This window comes from Maylandia zebra, linkage group LG4, assembly GCF_041146795.1.
Source record: "Maylandia zebra isolate NMK-2024a linkage group LG4, Mzebra_GT3a, whole genome shotgun sequence".
Lineage (NCBI taxonomy): Eukaryota > Metazoa > Chordata > Actinopteri > Cichliformes > Cichlidae > Maylandia > Maylandia zebra.
Window position 1 is genome coordinate 7,986,571 of NC_135170.1, and position 14,486 is coordinate 8,001,056.

General features: G+C 41.5%; 2 protein-coding genes across 9 annotated transcripts in view; both read right to left on the minus strand.

Annotated features, from left to right (window-relative positions):
- Nucleotides 1–14,486, minus strand: part of hoxb3a (homeobox B3a) — a 79,595-nt gene that overhangs the window by 29,480 nt on the left and 35,629 nt on the right. For all 8 annotated transcript variants that reach the window (XM_076882938.1, XM_076882936.1, XM_076882939.1 and 5 more), the window contains one exon: nt 7,879–8,218. The gene's annotated coding sequence lies outside the window, so the exon portion shown is untranslated. The remainder of the gene's footprint in view (nt 1–7,878; nt 8,219–14,486) is intronic.
- Nucleotides 9,421–14,388, minus strand: hoxb4a (homeobox B4a). Its single transcript, XM_004568633.6, has 2 exons — nt 13,520–14,388; nt 9,421–12,216 (listed from the first exon to the last, which is right to left on the minus strand). Exons 1-2 carry the CDS (start codon nt 13,989–13,991, stop codon nt 11,912–11,914), a joined length of 777 nt encoding a protein of 258 aa, XP_004568690.1. The 5' UTR covers nt 13,992–14,388; the 3' UTR covers nt 9,421–11,911.

The window sequence follows — 14,486 nt, forward strand, 5'->3', positions numbered from 1 at the left end:
ACTCGTTCTTCGTTATTGCTCACTGTCATCTCTTTCTCAGCTCGCCGTCAGCCGACCAAAGAAGCGGGATTCCTTCCGTTGCTCCGTCTTACATTTGAGCCTGTGCTATATTTCAGTGTTTCTAGAAAAAGGAAATACCCGATGATGGCGGCAATAATTTATCAGATACACAGCGCTGGGGGGGGGGGGGTATTTTTCTTGTTTCGGTGTCATATTCACTCCAGTCTTGAAGCTAAACTAAATATTTAACGGTAGCAAAGACTACCTGCCATCTGTGTCAGTGAGAACAAATTTCCTCAAATCTGTTTGTTTGATAATTAGGACAGACATCCTGTTAGGCGTCTGGAAACCCAAAACTAAATATAAGGCAGGCTTTTCTCCGAACTCTATAGGATAATAAAATTCAGAATTAAATATTTTGCTTGGACTCAATTAACCAACTTCACCTTACTTTTTTTAATCCCATTAAGAAGATTTTGGTGCGGTGGCGAAGTGTAATTCGATTAGAATGAGATTTGTATTACTTATTTCGAGTTCGGTAAAGTAGCAAAGAAGAGAAGAGAGCTCTCACAAAAACAAAACAAAAAAAGAAAGAGACCGCAGAGGAAGAAAGAAAAGAGTAGATGAAGAAACAGCGAACTGACAAAACCCCCGCCATGAGGCCGACTGAGCTGCAACAATAGAACGTTGGAATCCTTCTATTGCGGGCTACCAAAGCTCGAGCCGACTCCAGCAGAACAATAGAGACTTGGAGTAGAAAAAAATGTTGAGGCTCTGAAGGCTAACCTAGCTGCTGAGTAGCAAATAAGAAACACTTCAAGGTCAAAGCATGGGCCTCGGGATCCTCAAGAAAGCGCTTATTTTTCCGCTCATGGCGATGGAGAGACTTTTAAAGAGCTTTTAGAAAATCATCCATTAAAACATAAAGGATCCTCTTTTAGGGACTTACCAAAACCGTCAGGGAAAGGTAAAAATATTTCGATTTCTATTCAAGTGACACAAAAGAGCAATATTGGCAAACAAAGAGTAGCTTTCTCAAAAGTGCAGTACAGAAATGCAACTGGCCAGTTTGCTTTTAAAAATGCAATCTACCCATGACACGTCTCCAAATAATTGGCAAAAGGAAACAAATGTGGCTGTAAACTATTAACAGTGACAGACCTGCTTGGACGTGTATTTATTTCTTCTTTCTGATGCACTAAAAACATGCAGATACTCCTTTAAATATACGCTGCCAGCACCGCGGAGATTTTTACCCACAACAAGATTGAAATCAAACATTTGCCGTGGTGATGATGGCGTCTTTAATGACGGCCATAAATTATAGCAATCACAGTTTGAAACAACAGCTAAGATAAGCAGCAGCGAAGACCTGGGCCGGCCTGACAACAGCCATAGAATCAGTCCTGTAAACTTGGCACAACCGCATGCAAAGCCATTACCGCAAAACACCAAACCGTTTCAAAACGTCCCAAAAGCGACGGGCGGAGGATTTTTCACTCATCTGCATCTTTATCCATTCATATCATGAGAACAAAATGACCCATGCATTATTTTACATTTATACTCCTCGAATAATTCACTTATACTCAGCATTACAACACAACACCGCGCGATCCACGCCAGCTTCAAATAGCTAGTTTAAGATTTATCAGTAGAACTGAGAGTCGGCACTTGAAAAGACTGTAAAAGAGTTCTTTGAGATCCTGGGGCTTTCTAGGTCAGTGATGGTAGATAGACAGGTAGATTCTTCCTCGTCGTTAATGATTAACTAAGTTTTGAATAAAAAGAGAGAAATCTTTTGTTAAGATGGATAATGGCCTGAAAATGAAAGTGCCGAGATGTGATTTATCGCTCACATATTCTAGGTGAGAAAATGTATAATAATAATAATAATAATAATAATAATAATAATAATAATAATAATAATAATAATAATAATAATAATATCAGTAGTCGCAGTAGTAGTAGTAGTAATAGTAGTGGGAGATGTGTGTGAGAGAAACAGGGGAGACAATGAGAGGGAGAGAGAGAGATTGATTTAGCCTGCCCCGACACGTTGCCTTTTACTGCGCCTCGTAAATCTGTCTCGAGATAGCAGTACGCATACAACCATTTCCCCCCCTAATATTCTTCTCCACGTGCGAGACGTGAGGTCTTCCCTCCGCTCTGGGATTAAAGCGGTGACGTCGCTCTGGGATTAAAGCGGTGACGTCCCCGGGTCAGTTTCACGAGTATAGTTTTAAACATCCTAAAACAGAAGTACTATCTTCTTTTACTCCTCCTTCTTTGTCTTCTTCTCTGCTCTATATAATGAACTAAGTCACATTATTATTTATGGCAACATTATTATTATTATTATTATTATTATTATTATTATTATTATTATTATTATTATTATTATTATTATTATTATTATTATTATTATTCAGAATCCTGTTCGAAACTCGCCTGCATGGAATAATTAGAAAACACAACCACAACTGTGTGGCCGTTTATGATCAGACTGGTGGGTTAGTGGTTCACTTTAGTTCATTTTAAAGGGAAAATGGAAAAAGTATGGATTAGTTTCATATTGTAGTCTGTTATGGCTTCACAGTAATTTATATCATATAAGATATTAGCGAGCAGTTAATATATCCACGTACAGTTTATTTATTGTGTTGTAATATCAATAATAGAGCGTGATATAAACTGCAGGGTTGATTGATGTCTGTCAGATTTTCACTTTACAAGACTGTGAGGAACAAATCTGTAAAAACATCAAAATGGAATGGAATGGAAAACTGGACAAAAAAAATTAAGAGCAATATTTTTATCCGTCAAATTCATGGCCAACTTTGCTTAATGTGTGTTTGTTTTTTAGGAAAAATTAATTAAACTCAAAGTACAAGCACATGATGGTGGTCAGAGAGTCCGTAAAGAAAGCATCCAAAAGGTAAAAACATGCAAAAAGCATAATTAGACAATTATTTATCATATCTTTTATCATACACATTTGATTTTTACTATCATCCTTACTGACGATAGACAGTTATAGTGACCCCCCCCCCCCCCCCCCCCCGCCCTGTTACGGGGTATTTAATGCAGCATTAACCTGCACAAGCAGCGACAGACGCACACAAAACATTTTGCCACGAACGCGCCATTTGCAACAATATTATAATGCTCAGACTTATTTTAGAAACAATGATAAATATTATAGCCTGAAAAAAACTGATAATACTACAAAATGTACCTTATTTACAACTGTCTTTGTTGCCTCTGTGAAGTTCTAGCTATATTTAAAGACACATTATTCATTGAAATCCTCACTGTGGAATTGAGGGTAAGCCAGCGTGTAAATGATTGAGATCTTTAGAACATGCCACTCAGATATCTTTTTTTTCTAAAATGCTTGAAAACGATTAGAAGTGACTTATAATAAACGTAAACAAACGGCAGATTTTACCAAATCCTCATTCTTACGTGTCTCCGATTTGCTGCTCTCAGTGCGCTATTCCAACTATACTTTATATGAAAAGGCAGTGAGTCTTTGTCATTAGGATGCTGCAGTAAAAAGTAAAGAGAAGTTGGTTAATCCAACAGTATAAATAGGCTTGTATGGGCCTAATTCTCCGCCATTAGTCATACAGGCAACAGAAACCTATTTATCACTCACATGTAACGGATATGAGAGCTGCATGCTGTATCGTACAATAGTAACTTCATCAGATTGCAGGCCTGCTTGTCTTCAAATTTCACTGGAAGTCTGACAACACTTGGTCACAAATTGACACGTGATTTCTTCATTATACATTTATTATCAGGGACGGGAACATTGGAGTTGAATACGAGCCAGCTGCAGAGCTGAAACAAAAACCAAGCAAACAAATGATTATCAAAAGTTGTTTAAACCCCATTAGAATCATCATTCCATCATTCCTTTTGTTCTGCAGCGAAGTCCACTCGAAAGCTCTTCTGCCGTCCTTGCTACTAATAAAGTTATTAGTGCTGATAAAGGCAAGACACTAGCAATTTCTGTAATTCTTCATTGCCTGGGTTAACGATATAATAATATTTGAGCTCGTGATTAATTGGCACATTATTGAAAAAAAAGTATTTAATTATTTAGAAAACCCTTTGACTAACCAGGCACGGATTGGAATCCACAAAGAGCGTGTATGCGCGTGCTGCTACTTGGCAGCCGCTATTTGGCTCTCTCTTTTTAATACTTAATACGTGTCTACTTTTAAATGGCTCCCCCGCACGCGCTCATGCACGCGCTCAGCCCGTGCAGCACTAAAAGCCTGGCAACCATATATCTCTCGTGACGACCTCCTCCTGCAGCCCGCGCGCCTACACTGTGACCTCTTCGGCTCCTCGAGCTCTCCAGAATAATAAATTTCTCGGGCAACGTGGATGCTGGGAGAGAGAGAGAGAGAGAGAGAGAGAGAGAGAGAGAGAGAGAGAGAGAGAGAGAGAGAGAGAGAGAGAGAGATGACGGGGAAAAGGAGCGGGCGATTTGTCTAGCAATTAGCAAACGCGGGCCATAGAGGGAGGGAGGAAGGGAGGGAGGAAAATACAGAGGTTTGTGTAACTTTTGTGTATCTGTGTGTGTTCCAGTCTATGACGATCGCTGAACACATGCGCTCATATTCGGTGCCTGGCACCTGATGTTCCACTGCATGTGTGAGTGTTCTGTTTCCTGTGCAAAGCTGCTGTTGAAACATCAGTTCCATCGGTTGGCTCAGAGCCTCCAAACAGCGTGCAAAGCAAAGAGCTGCTTGTCTGTAAACTGCAGGTCACATCTGTCTGTATGATCCCCGGCTGTTTCATGCTTTTAACTTTATAGTTATTTACATGCTAATCCCCCTGACACTACAAAATAAGTCTTCTTTTGGATTAAGTGAAGCATCAGGAGCAAGTAGTCAAGCTACAGAGAAAACACTTCACACAAGCATACAGGTATAAAGTATCTTTCAGTAAAGGAAAGCTCAGCAGACCTTTGCGATATAAGAGAGATACTGTTTGTTTGTTTGTTTGTTTGTTTGTTTGTTTGTTTGTTTGTTTGTTTGTTTGTTTGTTTGTTTGTTTGTTTGTTTGTTTGTTTTTCAGTGAAACTGCAAGAGCTCAAAGTAGAAATTACATTAAGTCACTTGAAGAATTGGTCCTTTATGAATCATATTATAGTATTTCAATATCCATTAACACTCAACATTAACATCGAGGGATGGGTCAAGTTTGAATTTCCCCACATAATTGTAATATTGTATTATAGATTTATTCACCTGACTGCGGTATTTGTTACCAAAATGCACAAAAACACTTTTCTGTCACATGCTGGAATGGCTTGCCTATTTTTAAAACTGCATCCGTTAGTTCTTACGGGACTTGACAGAAATGTAAGTTAAAACAAAAACAAAAAATCCTAACAAAACAGCTGGTCTACAGCTTTTGTACGTTTTCCCACATCTGTGTCTGTATGTACTGTGTCCGACTCATCGAATGTTGCACTACTACCAAAATAAGCATAACATGTTTGAACATTTCAAACCGTAAAAATTGACATGGTTACTCTGAATACTTTTATAGTTAACTGTGATTGTACAAACCCTTGCCAACCCTATAAACCTTATGTAATAACTAGAAAACACCAGATCATTTAAAAAGATATATTTTGCTAACTATCAGCTGGGTCACAGGGAAAAACAGATTGTGGAAAAAGAAATGATAGAAGTTTCCAAAGATTCCCAATAATACTCAGAAAATCAGAGTTCTATAAACTTCAACCTGTCCTGTCCTAAACTATTTGTAAACTGTGGCATTGAACCACTCCAGCTTCACATTTGCTGTAAGTGGAAAAACTGTCAATTAACGATCATCTTATCGTTACGCTATAGTACATGGCTGACCTGAGTCAAAGGTTTTCCCGATGCAAGGCAAAGTGCATAGCACAGTTTTAAGGATTCCGCCACCAGTGAATTCACAGCAGCTCATGTATAAATGTCTGACTACTTCTTAGTGGTTCATTTAAAATGTCTTTTGAAGTTTAATGTAATTGAAATGTCTTATAATTTTAATAAATATACACAGACACTGTTATGACTGATACACAACTTCTTGTTCATATACTTGTTGCTTTGCTGAATCAGTACTATTGAAGACACACGCACACACACACACACACACACACAGGCGTGAACGTCCACTAGTTAAAAGGCTACTAGCAGCTTTTGCAGCCATGCAGACAGAAGGGGCATGCTGTGTTTACATTATCATCGAGGTCTGCGCAGCATCAGACCTAACACATCTACGACACAGTTTCGCACTTTAGCTCTCAGGACCAGACGCAGAGAGCCCCGGTCTTATATTCTCTAAACGACAGAGGGTTCAACGAAGGAAAGACATTTCCAGTAGTTTCAGATGACTCAAACCGCTACACCACACTTCAGTTGAAGTCCCAGTCAGAAGTGGCTTCTTACTGACCCCTGTAGAGGTGGATGAGTTGTCTGCTGTCTGTCTGTTTGGGTGTGGGAGTGGAGATATCACTGTTACCCCTGGGTTACAGTGCCCTGAACTCAGTCTGTTATGACTAAATGGCCTGGTGGCTCTGGAGGTCTGGGAATGTCCGAGGGAGCGCAACCTAGTGAGGTCAAGGGGGACAGGGACTAGAGGGGGTAGGTGTGGTGTGGAGGATGAAGAGGGGAGCCACAGGTCAGCCTCTGGTTTCAGAGCCACTGGACCTCATCGGTCAGAAAAAAACGTGTCCCCTGGCTGAACCCTCTGTGGCCTTAGCTTGGCCATTCCGTGTATGACCATTGATTTTTCCCTCCTCCATCTCTCCTTCTCTTTTTTCTTTCTATTCCGTTTTGTCCTTCCTTTCCACACATCGAATCACGCCGCACCACGCGTCCCCTTGAGAGGTTGAAGGCCCATCTAGCAGAACGCTACCCCTTAATTTGAATCGCTGGCAGATTGATTTCTGAAGGGGTCAAACTGAAGTGAACGCGCTTCTTGAGGCCGTCGCTGTTAGGCTCAGCAGATAGCAGAGGCCCTGAGCTCGCATCGCGACCGGCGATCATTGGCAGTTCATTTGAAAAGCCTCGCGAACCGTTTCTTTTCGAGCTAAATTGTTTTGAAGCGCAACCGAGACAGTATCCATTAACCAGCGCGCCCCCTCAGTTCGCTTAATTCCCCCCCCCCCCTGTCTAACTGAAGGCCGTATTATTCATATTCCCACTGCAGTGTCTGTAGCCTGCACCTGGCAAACAAAGTACACATACACATACACTAACAATATCTCATTAAAAGGTATAGGTCCTAAACCACAGAAACACTTTATAACCGCAGAAACGTAGCTAAGAAACAATGCATAATACGTTCCAGGAACCAGAAATTATTCTCGTGGGCCTTTCTGTCACATATTAGCAACAACATTTATAATTTTCTTTGAGTAATACGGGACTCCATAGGCATCCTTGTTAAGTTAGCAACTCGATAATATTATATAACCTATCAAAAATTAAAGATCTGCCTTTCGAAAAAGCACACAAAAACGGGCTCTTTACAAATACTATGCGTAAAAGACGCACCGCAGCACGTTCGACGCACAACAGCAGCTGTTTAGGAAGCGTCGGATCTCGTGGTTGACAAACAGACGCAGAGTTGACACCAATGGTTGCATAAACTGAAGGAAAAAAAGAGCACAACACACAGGCTCATTCCAACACAAACACTCCCAAAGCGCTTGCAGTCAAAAACCCCACGGCCGTAAATGCTCTTACAGCGTGACCTCGCCAAATGCGGGGGGGCAATAAAAACATAAAACACCACAACACAAGGCAACAGAAGCCAAAGCAGAGAAAAAAAAGACAAAATTTAGTCTCAGGCCCTTACCTTTCTTACTTTTATCGACCCGTGAGCCATCTTCTGCTTCGTCGTGAGGGATTTCTGAATGGTTTGTTGGAGTTCTTTGGAGAGATTTTCTTCTTTCCAACGAGGAAGAAAAAAAAAGTTTTTCTTCTTCTTATGGCAGCATGTTTATGTAGAGTAAAAAATAGCTTGGGTGGAAAGGGGAGGCGTGTGTGTAAAGGAGGTGTGTGTGTGTGTGTGTGTGTGTGTGGGGGGGGGGGGGGGGTGTCTTCGTAGTGTCTTCCAAGACGTCTCCTTTTTTCTCTTCTGTCCCTCTGGCAACCCCCCCAACCACCACCACCTCCAGAAGGGGTCTTGTGTGTGGCTGCCGGATGACAATAGAGAAGAAGAAAAGTAAAAGAACTGTTTAAAGAAGAACAAGTGATTAATGATTGTTTCTTGTATAATTTTCGCATTTTTCTTAAGGGGCCGTCCCCTCTGTCCTGTCCAGAAAATAATGGCGGTGAACATTTTTTTTTTCCACAGAGATTTGATATGTGTGCGGTGGGGGTTGGGCATCCTCACAAAAATCTGCTTGCTTTCACAGAAGCAGCAGAACGTCCCGGCTGATAAATAAATAAATAAATAAATAAATAAATAAATAAATAAATAAATAAATAAATAAATAATAAGGATTTTTTGGTGTATTTTATTATGCAAAATTGTCAGCCTGCACGCAAATCATGGGGCTTTAGGTCGTCATTTAGGTCGTCATTGTGTGTGTGTGTGTGTGTGTGTGTGTGTGTGTGTGTGTGTGTGTGTGTGTGTGTGTGTGTGTGTGTGTGTGCGCGCGAATGTGTTCAGATTCCCAATATGGGACAACTGATGTGTAGCAGATATTACCACATTTGGACACAAATATCATATTATAAGGAGGGGTATACAGCCTCAGGGTGAAGGAGGCGATATTAAACCACTATTGTTCTCACAATATAGGAAGAAAATGTATGCTTACTTTTAACAACTGGAGATGCAGGCCTAATATCTTTGGATTAAATCACGTTGTTTAATATAGAAAAACAAAAGACGAGATTAAATGTTTCACTAATGACACAGTGAAATGTACGATTTTACTGTTTTGACTCGAGTGGGTGCCCGAGCACATCTAGGGGTACAGTTTAATTGGAGGTGGCTTTTTGCGCTGGAGAAACCTCTCATAAATGGGAAGAAAACAGATAAATGGGCAACGTGAGTCTGTGTGGCAAGAAGCCCAGGGAGAAATCAACCAACAAGTAATAGGGAATCTTCTCTGGGCCGAGGAATACGAGAGAACCAATTTGGGGGGCACACTTTTTTTGTTTAAAGTTCATCGAGAAGAATGCTATTTTCTCGTGCCCCCCTCCCTTTTCTCTATATTTTTCGATACCTGTTCTAACAAAAGAAAATGAAAATTAATACGGGAGCCGCGCCTTACAAAAGAAGCCATTCGTCTTGTTGATTATCTATTTGGTTGTCAGGGTTTGAGCTATGGTGCGGGCCCGTTCCCTTTTTGTAATATATATATATATATATATATATATATGTGTGTGTGTGTGTGTGTGTGTGTGTGTGTGTGTGTGTGTGTGTGCGCGGGCGGGCGCGCTCAGCAGTCCAGAAAACAACGAAAGGAGCAGAGAGAAAAAAAAAACAGTGTGGTGCAAAAATTACACTCATTAGCACATTAAGAGACCACGAACCGAGAAACTAATTTTGTTCTTCAGAACTACACACAGAAAGGAAGAAGGGAGGGGAGCTGTCACCTATGGTGTGTCGGTCCGGTGCAAGCGCATCTGAGCAGCCGTTAAATTAACCGGAGGACGGCCGCGAAACGGAGGGACGGTTTGTGATTTAAAACGAGATTACAGGATGTAATGTACCAAGATCACTCACGGCCGGGACAGATTAATCATCGCAGGCTCTTGATTTCGAAAGACAGGTTGCTTTGCCTTTGCAGGAAAAACCAAATTTGAAATTGTATGAAACTGTTGTGTATGGAAGCATTTCTTCTACTACTCAAATCTGGGGAGGTAAGCAGAAACAGTAAAATTCAACAGGACTCCAACTGTTATTCCTAGAAAACCCATTTTACATATAGAAAATGGAAAAATAACAAGTAATAATAATAAGATAGAAAGGGTACGTTTTCAGTCATTTATTTAAATGTCTATGGACTATTTACAAATAAGAGGACGGAGCAACATACACATCGGGGGATGTAACACATGTTCACCAGCACCATTTCATCAATAACGATCGAAAGGGATCTTTGGAATGTTAAGAAAATGGCATCAGTGGAAAGAAATAACACTTTTAGAATAAAATATCTAAAAAGAGACACAAAGTGAAAGAATAAACGAGGAAGGGGCAAAGAGAAAATGAAGTGCGCGCGCATTTAATGCGCGGAGAAAGAACAAAGGGGCATCTAAAAAGAAATAAATCACTTTTCATGCAGAGGATACTTGTTTGTATGAATGTCTCTTTGCTGCACAGTTGTGGAATTGTCTTTTTAAATGTCCACAAGATTTTTTGTATGGCAGGTAATAATAATAATAATAATAATAATAATAATAATAATAATAATAATAATAATAATAATAATAATAATAATAATATATTTTCACACAATTTTAAAAATATAGGAGCTCAGAAAGCTTTCACTTCATTAAACGAGCGAAAAAAATTACATAAAAAAATAAACTTATCGATATCGTCCGATCCAGCGCGTATAGATAGAGACACAAACGCACGCGCGAGCACACTCTCTCTCTCTCACACACACACACACACACACACACACACACACACACACACACACACACACACACACACACACACAGAACTGAGGTAATAGGTAGTACATCGTATAGTGCTGTGTTTCTGTCATCATTAAAGTATCTGTACCGGGATTTTGGTGTGATCATTAGTGTCTTTTGTAAGTTGATGGAAATTACTTAATTTCACTTTAATAACCCTGTTACACTGTTTGCTTGTATACAACATCATATTACGAAAAATCAACTGATCACAAAACGCTCATCGTCACTCTCAGCATCAACAACATTTTATATTTCAACACTAAATTCAAAAAGAACTAGAACTAAAAATGAAGAACTATAGTTCGCCGTTTAACAAAACAAAAGCACCAGTTTAAACAGCAAGACGGCAAACTGCCTGGTGTTACTTTGGATCATATCGTGGTTTGTATGTTAAAGTACTATAAGGACACATAGAGGTAAGCGAGCACGTGTGGCTTTTCTATGAGTGTGTATGGAGTGCAAGAATGCTTCACTTGACCAAAGGAGAGTTCAATATATTACACGTGCGCCTTAAGTGTGACAATGGGGGAGAGGGTGGTGGTGATGGTGTGTGTGTGTGTAGTAGTAGTAGTACGGATGTCGTAGGGAGTGGTGTATTGGGAAGAGCAGTTCACCCTTTTGCTATATACCCACAAAATAAACATTACAAACGGGGGCAGAATTTGGCATGAATAAAGATGAAAACGAGGATACATCTTTAAATTAAAAGAAGTCTTGAATAGTAAAGGAACAGGAAAAGAACCACACACGCGCTGGGAACAGTATCTTCAGCCTACCACCCTTTGCTCTGTCAGAGGGAAGGAGAGAGAAAGAGTTTGAAATAGAGAGAGAGAGATGGATAATAGAGAGAGAGGGGGGAGAGAGAGGATTATAAAAGGACGAGTACAGAGAGGAAGGCAAAGAAGGAAAGCGGGCGAAAGCAACGTTCTCTTAGTTCTTTCATCTTCTTCGGGTAGTTTTGATCATTTTCATATATAAAGGAAATCTCCCTTGCCATCCCTTTTTACATCATAAGGTCATATTATTGTGAGAAACATCAGCGCAGATCAGGGCCAGAACGGCGGCTATGACATCTCTCTCTCCCCCCATACCAAAAACATTCCGGCCCAAAGTGCAGGTTCCGGTGGTTGCAAGCGTGTCAGGCCCGTCTTTTCAGTGTGGGATTCAGGGAGCAAAGGGGGAAGGACAAATTGCCTGCATCAGACAAACAGCCAAAGAATGGGCTATAGTGGTCCGGAAGAACGGCTCTGGGATCCGGCTAGAGCCTGGGAGTTTGTATTGTTGCTGCCTGTTCCAGAGCGGACCTTGGTGTTGGGCATCTTGTGGTCCTTTTTCCATTTCATCCTCCGGTTCTGGAACCAGATTTTGATCTGCCGTTCCGACAGACACAGCGTATGCGCAATCTCCACCCTGCGCCTGCGCGTCAAGTACCGGTTGTAGTGGAACTCCTTCTCGAGCTCTAGAACCTGCTGGCGCGTGTAGGCCGTTCGCGAGCGCTTCGGCTCACCCCCAGTGTAGTTTGAACTTACTGTAGAGAAATAATAACAATGAACGTTATAGCATTAACATGTAATAATAATAATAATAATAATAATAATAATAATAATAATAATAATAATAATAATAATAACAATAATAATAATAATAATAATAATAATAATAATAATAATAATAATAATAATAATAATGCGTTTGGATCTACAAAATGGGACATGACTGCAGCCCCTTTCATCCTTTCCTGTCAAACGCCGAGCTTACAGCCTGGCTGGTTTATTTTACAGTGTCTCCTTTGAGGAGGAGATTATATTTTGAAACGTGTTGTCAGGTGTCATTCTGGGCCCTGCGGTGGTGGGAATCCTGGCAATACTGCCAGCTTGCAATTGATGTCCAAATGTTGTGATGTAAGCTTGAAAAGCGGCGCTGTACTGACACGTCTGCGCAACGTACGACCGGCATTGCAATACAGGATCATGGCAAGCAGCAGGGCCAATTGCAGCGTCCCTTTCAGCATGTTATGCGAGAGATTGTAGCATCGTCTATTACTTGGTGTTTAGGAATAAAAGGTGGTGGTACAGCAACGTTTGCGGTAGGGGTGAAGGGGTGGGTAATATGTACGACAGTCACTGACAGATTAGGTAATGATTCAACAAATTTCAAAAACTGCAACATACGGTTTTTACGCAGCCAGCAAACAGAGAAAGCAGAGAGAGAGAATGAAAATGAAAGAAACAAAGCTTTCTTCTTCTTCTTTCTTGTCAAGTATACAGCGAAGCGGAGTGAGTGCATTACGGTGCAAAAGTGACTCCGCTTATCCCAGTATGCAGCAAGTATGTTAAAGCATCACAGATAAACTATAATAGACTGCAGCTATTCGGTCTTGCATTAGTGTTTTACGACCGGATCCATAAACATGAATATTTCAGCTGCTATAAAACTTTCCCTCCCATGGAACAACGACTGGGGAAGGAAGGCTAGACAGAGTAAAGTACACCGTTTATACAACCCGGCCACTTAAAATCAAATTATCACAGCATAAAAGCTAACTTATGGGCTCGGTCTGAGTTGTCATAAGGCGACGAATTAGAGCCGACGAGCGAGAGATCGGACTTCAAAAGGCACCTCAGCGAAGAGGTGTAATAAAAATTTATGGAGGGTGTAATTATATTGGCTCCGCAAACAGACGATCGTAAATCTCGACCCAAAGGCTACTCTCCTACTACTCCTAAGGAAAAAACGGGGGAGCTTTTCACGGTGGAAACCTAGCTGACTATACACGGGCACAAAGAAAAAGAGAGGGGGGGGGGAGAAACAAGTTTGTATGCTTCTCTTACCGATGTTTACATGAACTTTCTTCATCCACGGGTACACTACGGGGTCCTTACGAGTGCTTGTTGGGGAAGAACTGCTTTGGCTGTGGGGTGTTTGACCGCAAGACGGAGGTGGAGGCGGGCTCGGTGTCACGGAATCACAGCGGTGGCTCTGCTCCGGGAGTGGAGTGGTCTGCAGTCCGGTCGGGGCGACGACATGACCTCGTGGGGACATCACCACCGAAGCGGTCTGCGATCCACGCTGGCACTGTGTGTATGGAGGCTCGGCTCGCTGCTGCTGGCTGTGGTTCTGGTGCGGGTGGTGCTGATGGTGGTGGTAAAGAGAGTCCGGCTGGAAGGGAGCAGGCTCCTCTCTCTGGGAGCTGTAATAATCCGGAGAGTGACTGGGCAAATAGTCACTCTGTGAGTATTCCTCGCAAGGTGGAAACTTGGGGTCCACATAGTTGGAGTTGATCAAATAGGAGCTCATGGCCATTAATTTCTGTCTTTTTGTGGAACTGCACCTACTTGGAAAATATATAACTAAAATTTATATCTCATCCCTTTACTCTTCGGTTATTCCTGTTCCGTTGAACCCTCCTACTTTTCTGTCAAGTGAACAAAGTTAAGACACCACGTGACTACAGTCGGCCAATGGCGCACATCCAGAAGGAACCCCGGATAAGGAAATAGGATTAAGGATAAACACGGCCCCAGCACGCGCACTATTATATGCCCTCAGTTCGTGGGCGCTCAATACTTTTCCCGTCTCTCTCCATATGTCTCCTCTTTATATCTCTCCACCTCAGCAGACGGAGAATTATAAAATTAACAAAGTGCGTCACTGACGATAAAAAATCCACTCTGCTTTGACAAAGTCGAGCAAAAGAGTACGGCGCAGATGAAGAGTAAACCCCCCCCCCCCCCCCCACGACACACACACACACACACACACACACACGAAGTCACGCACACACACGCCCCACGCCGC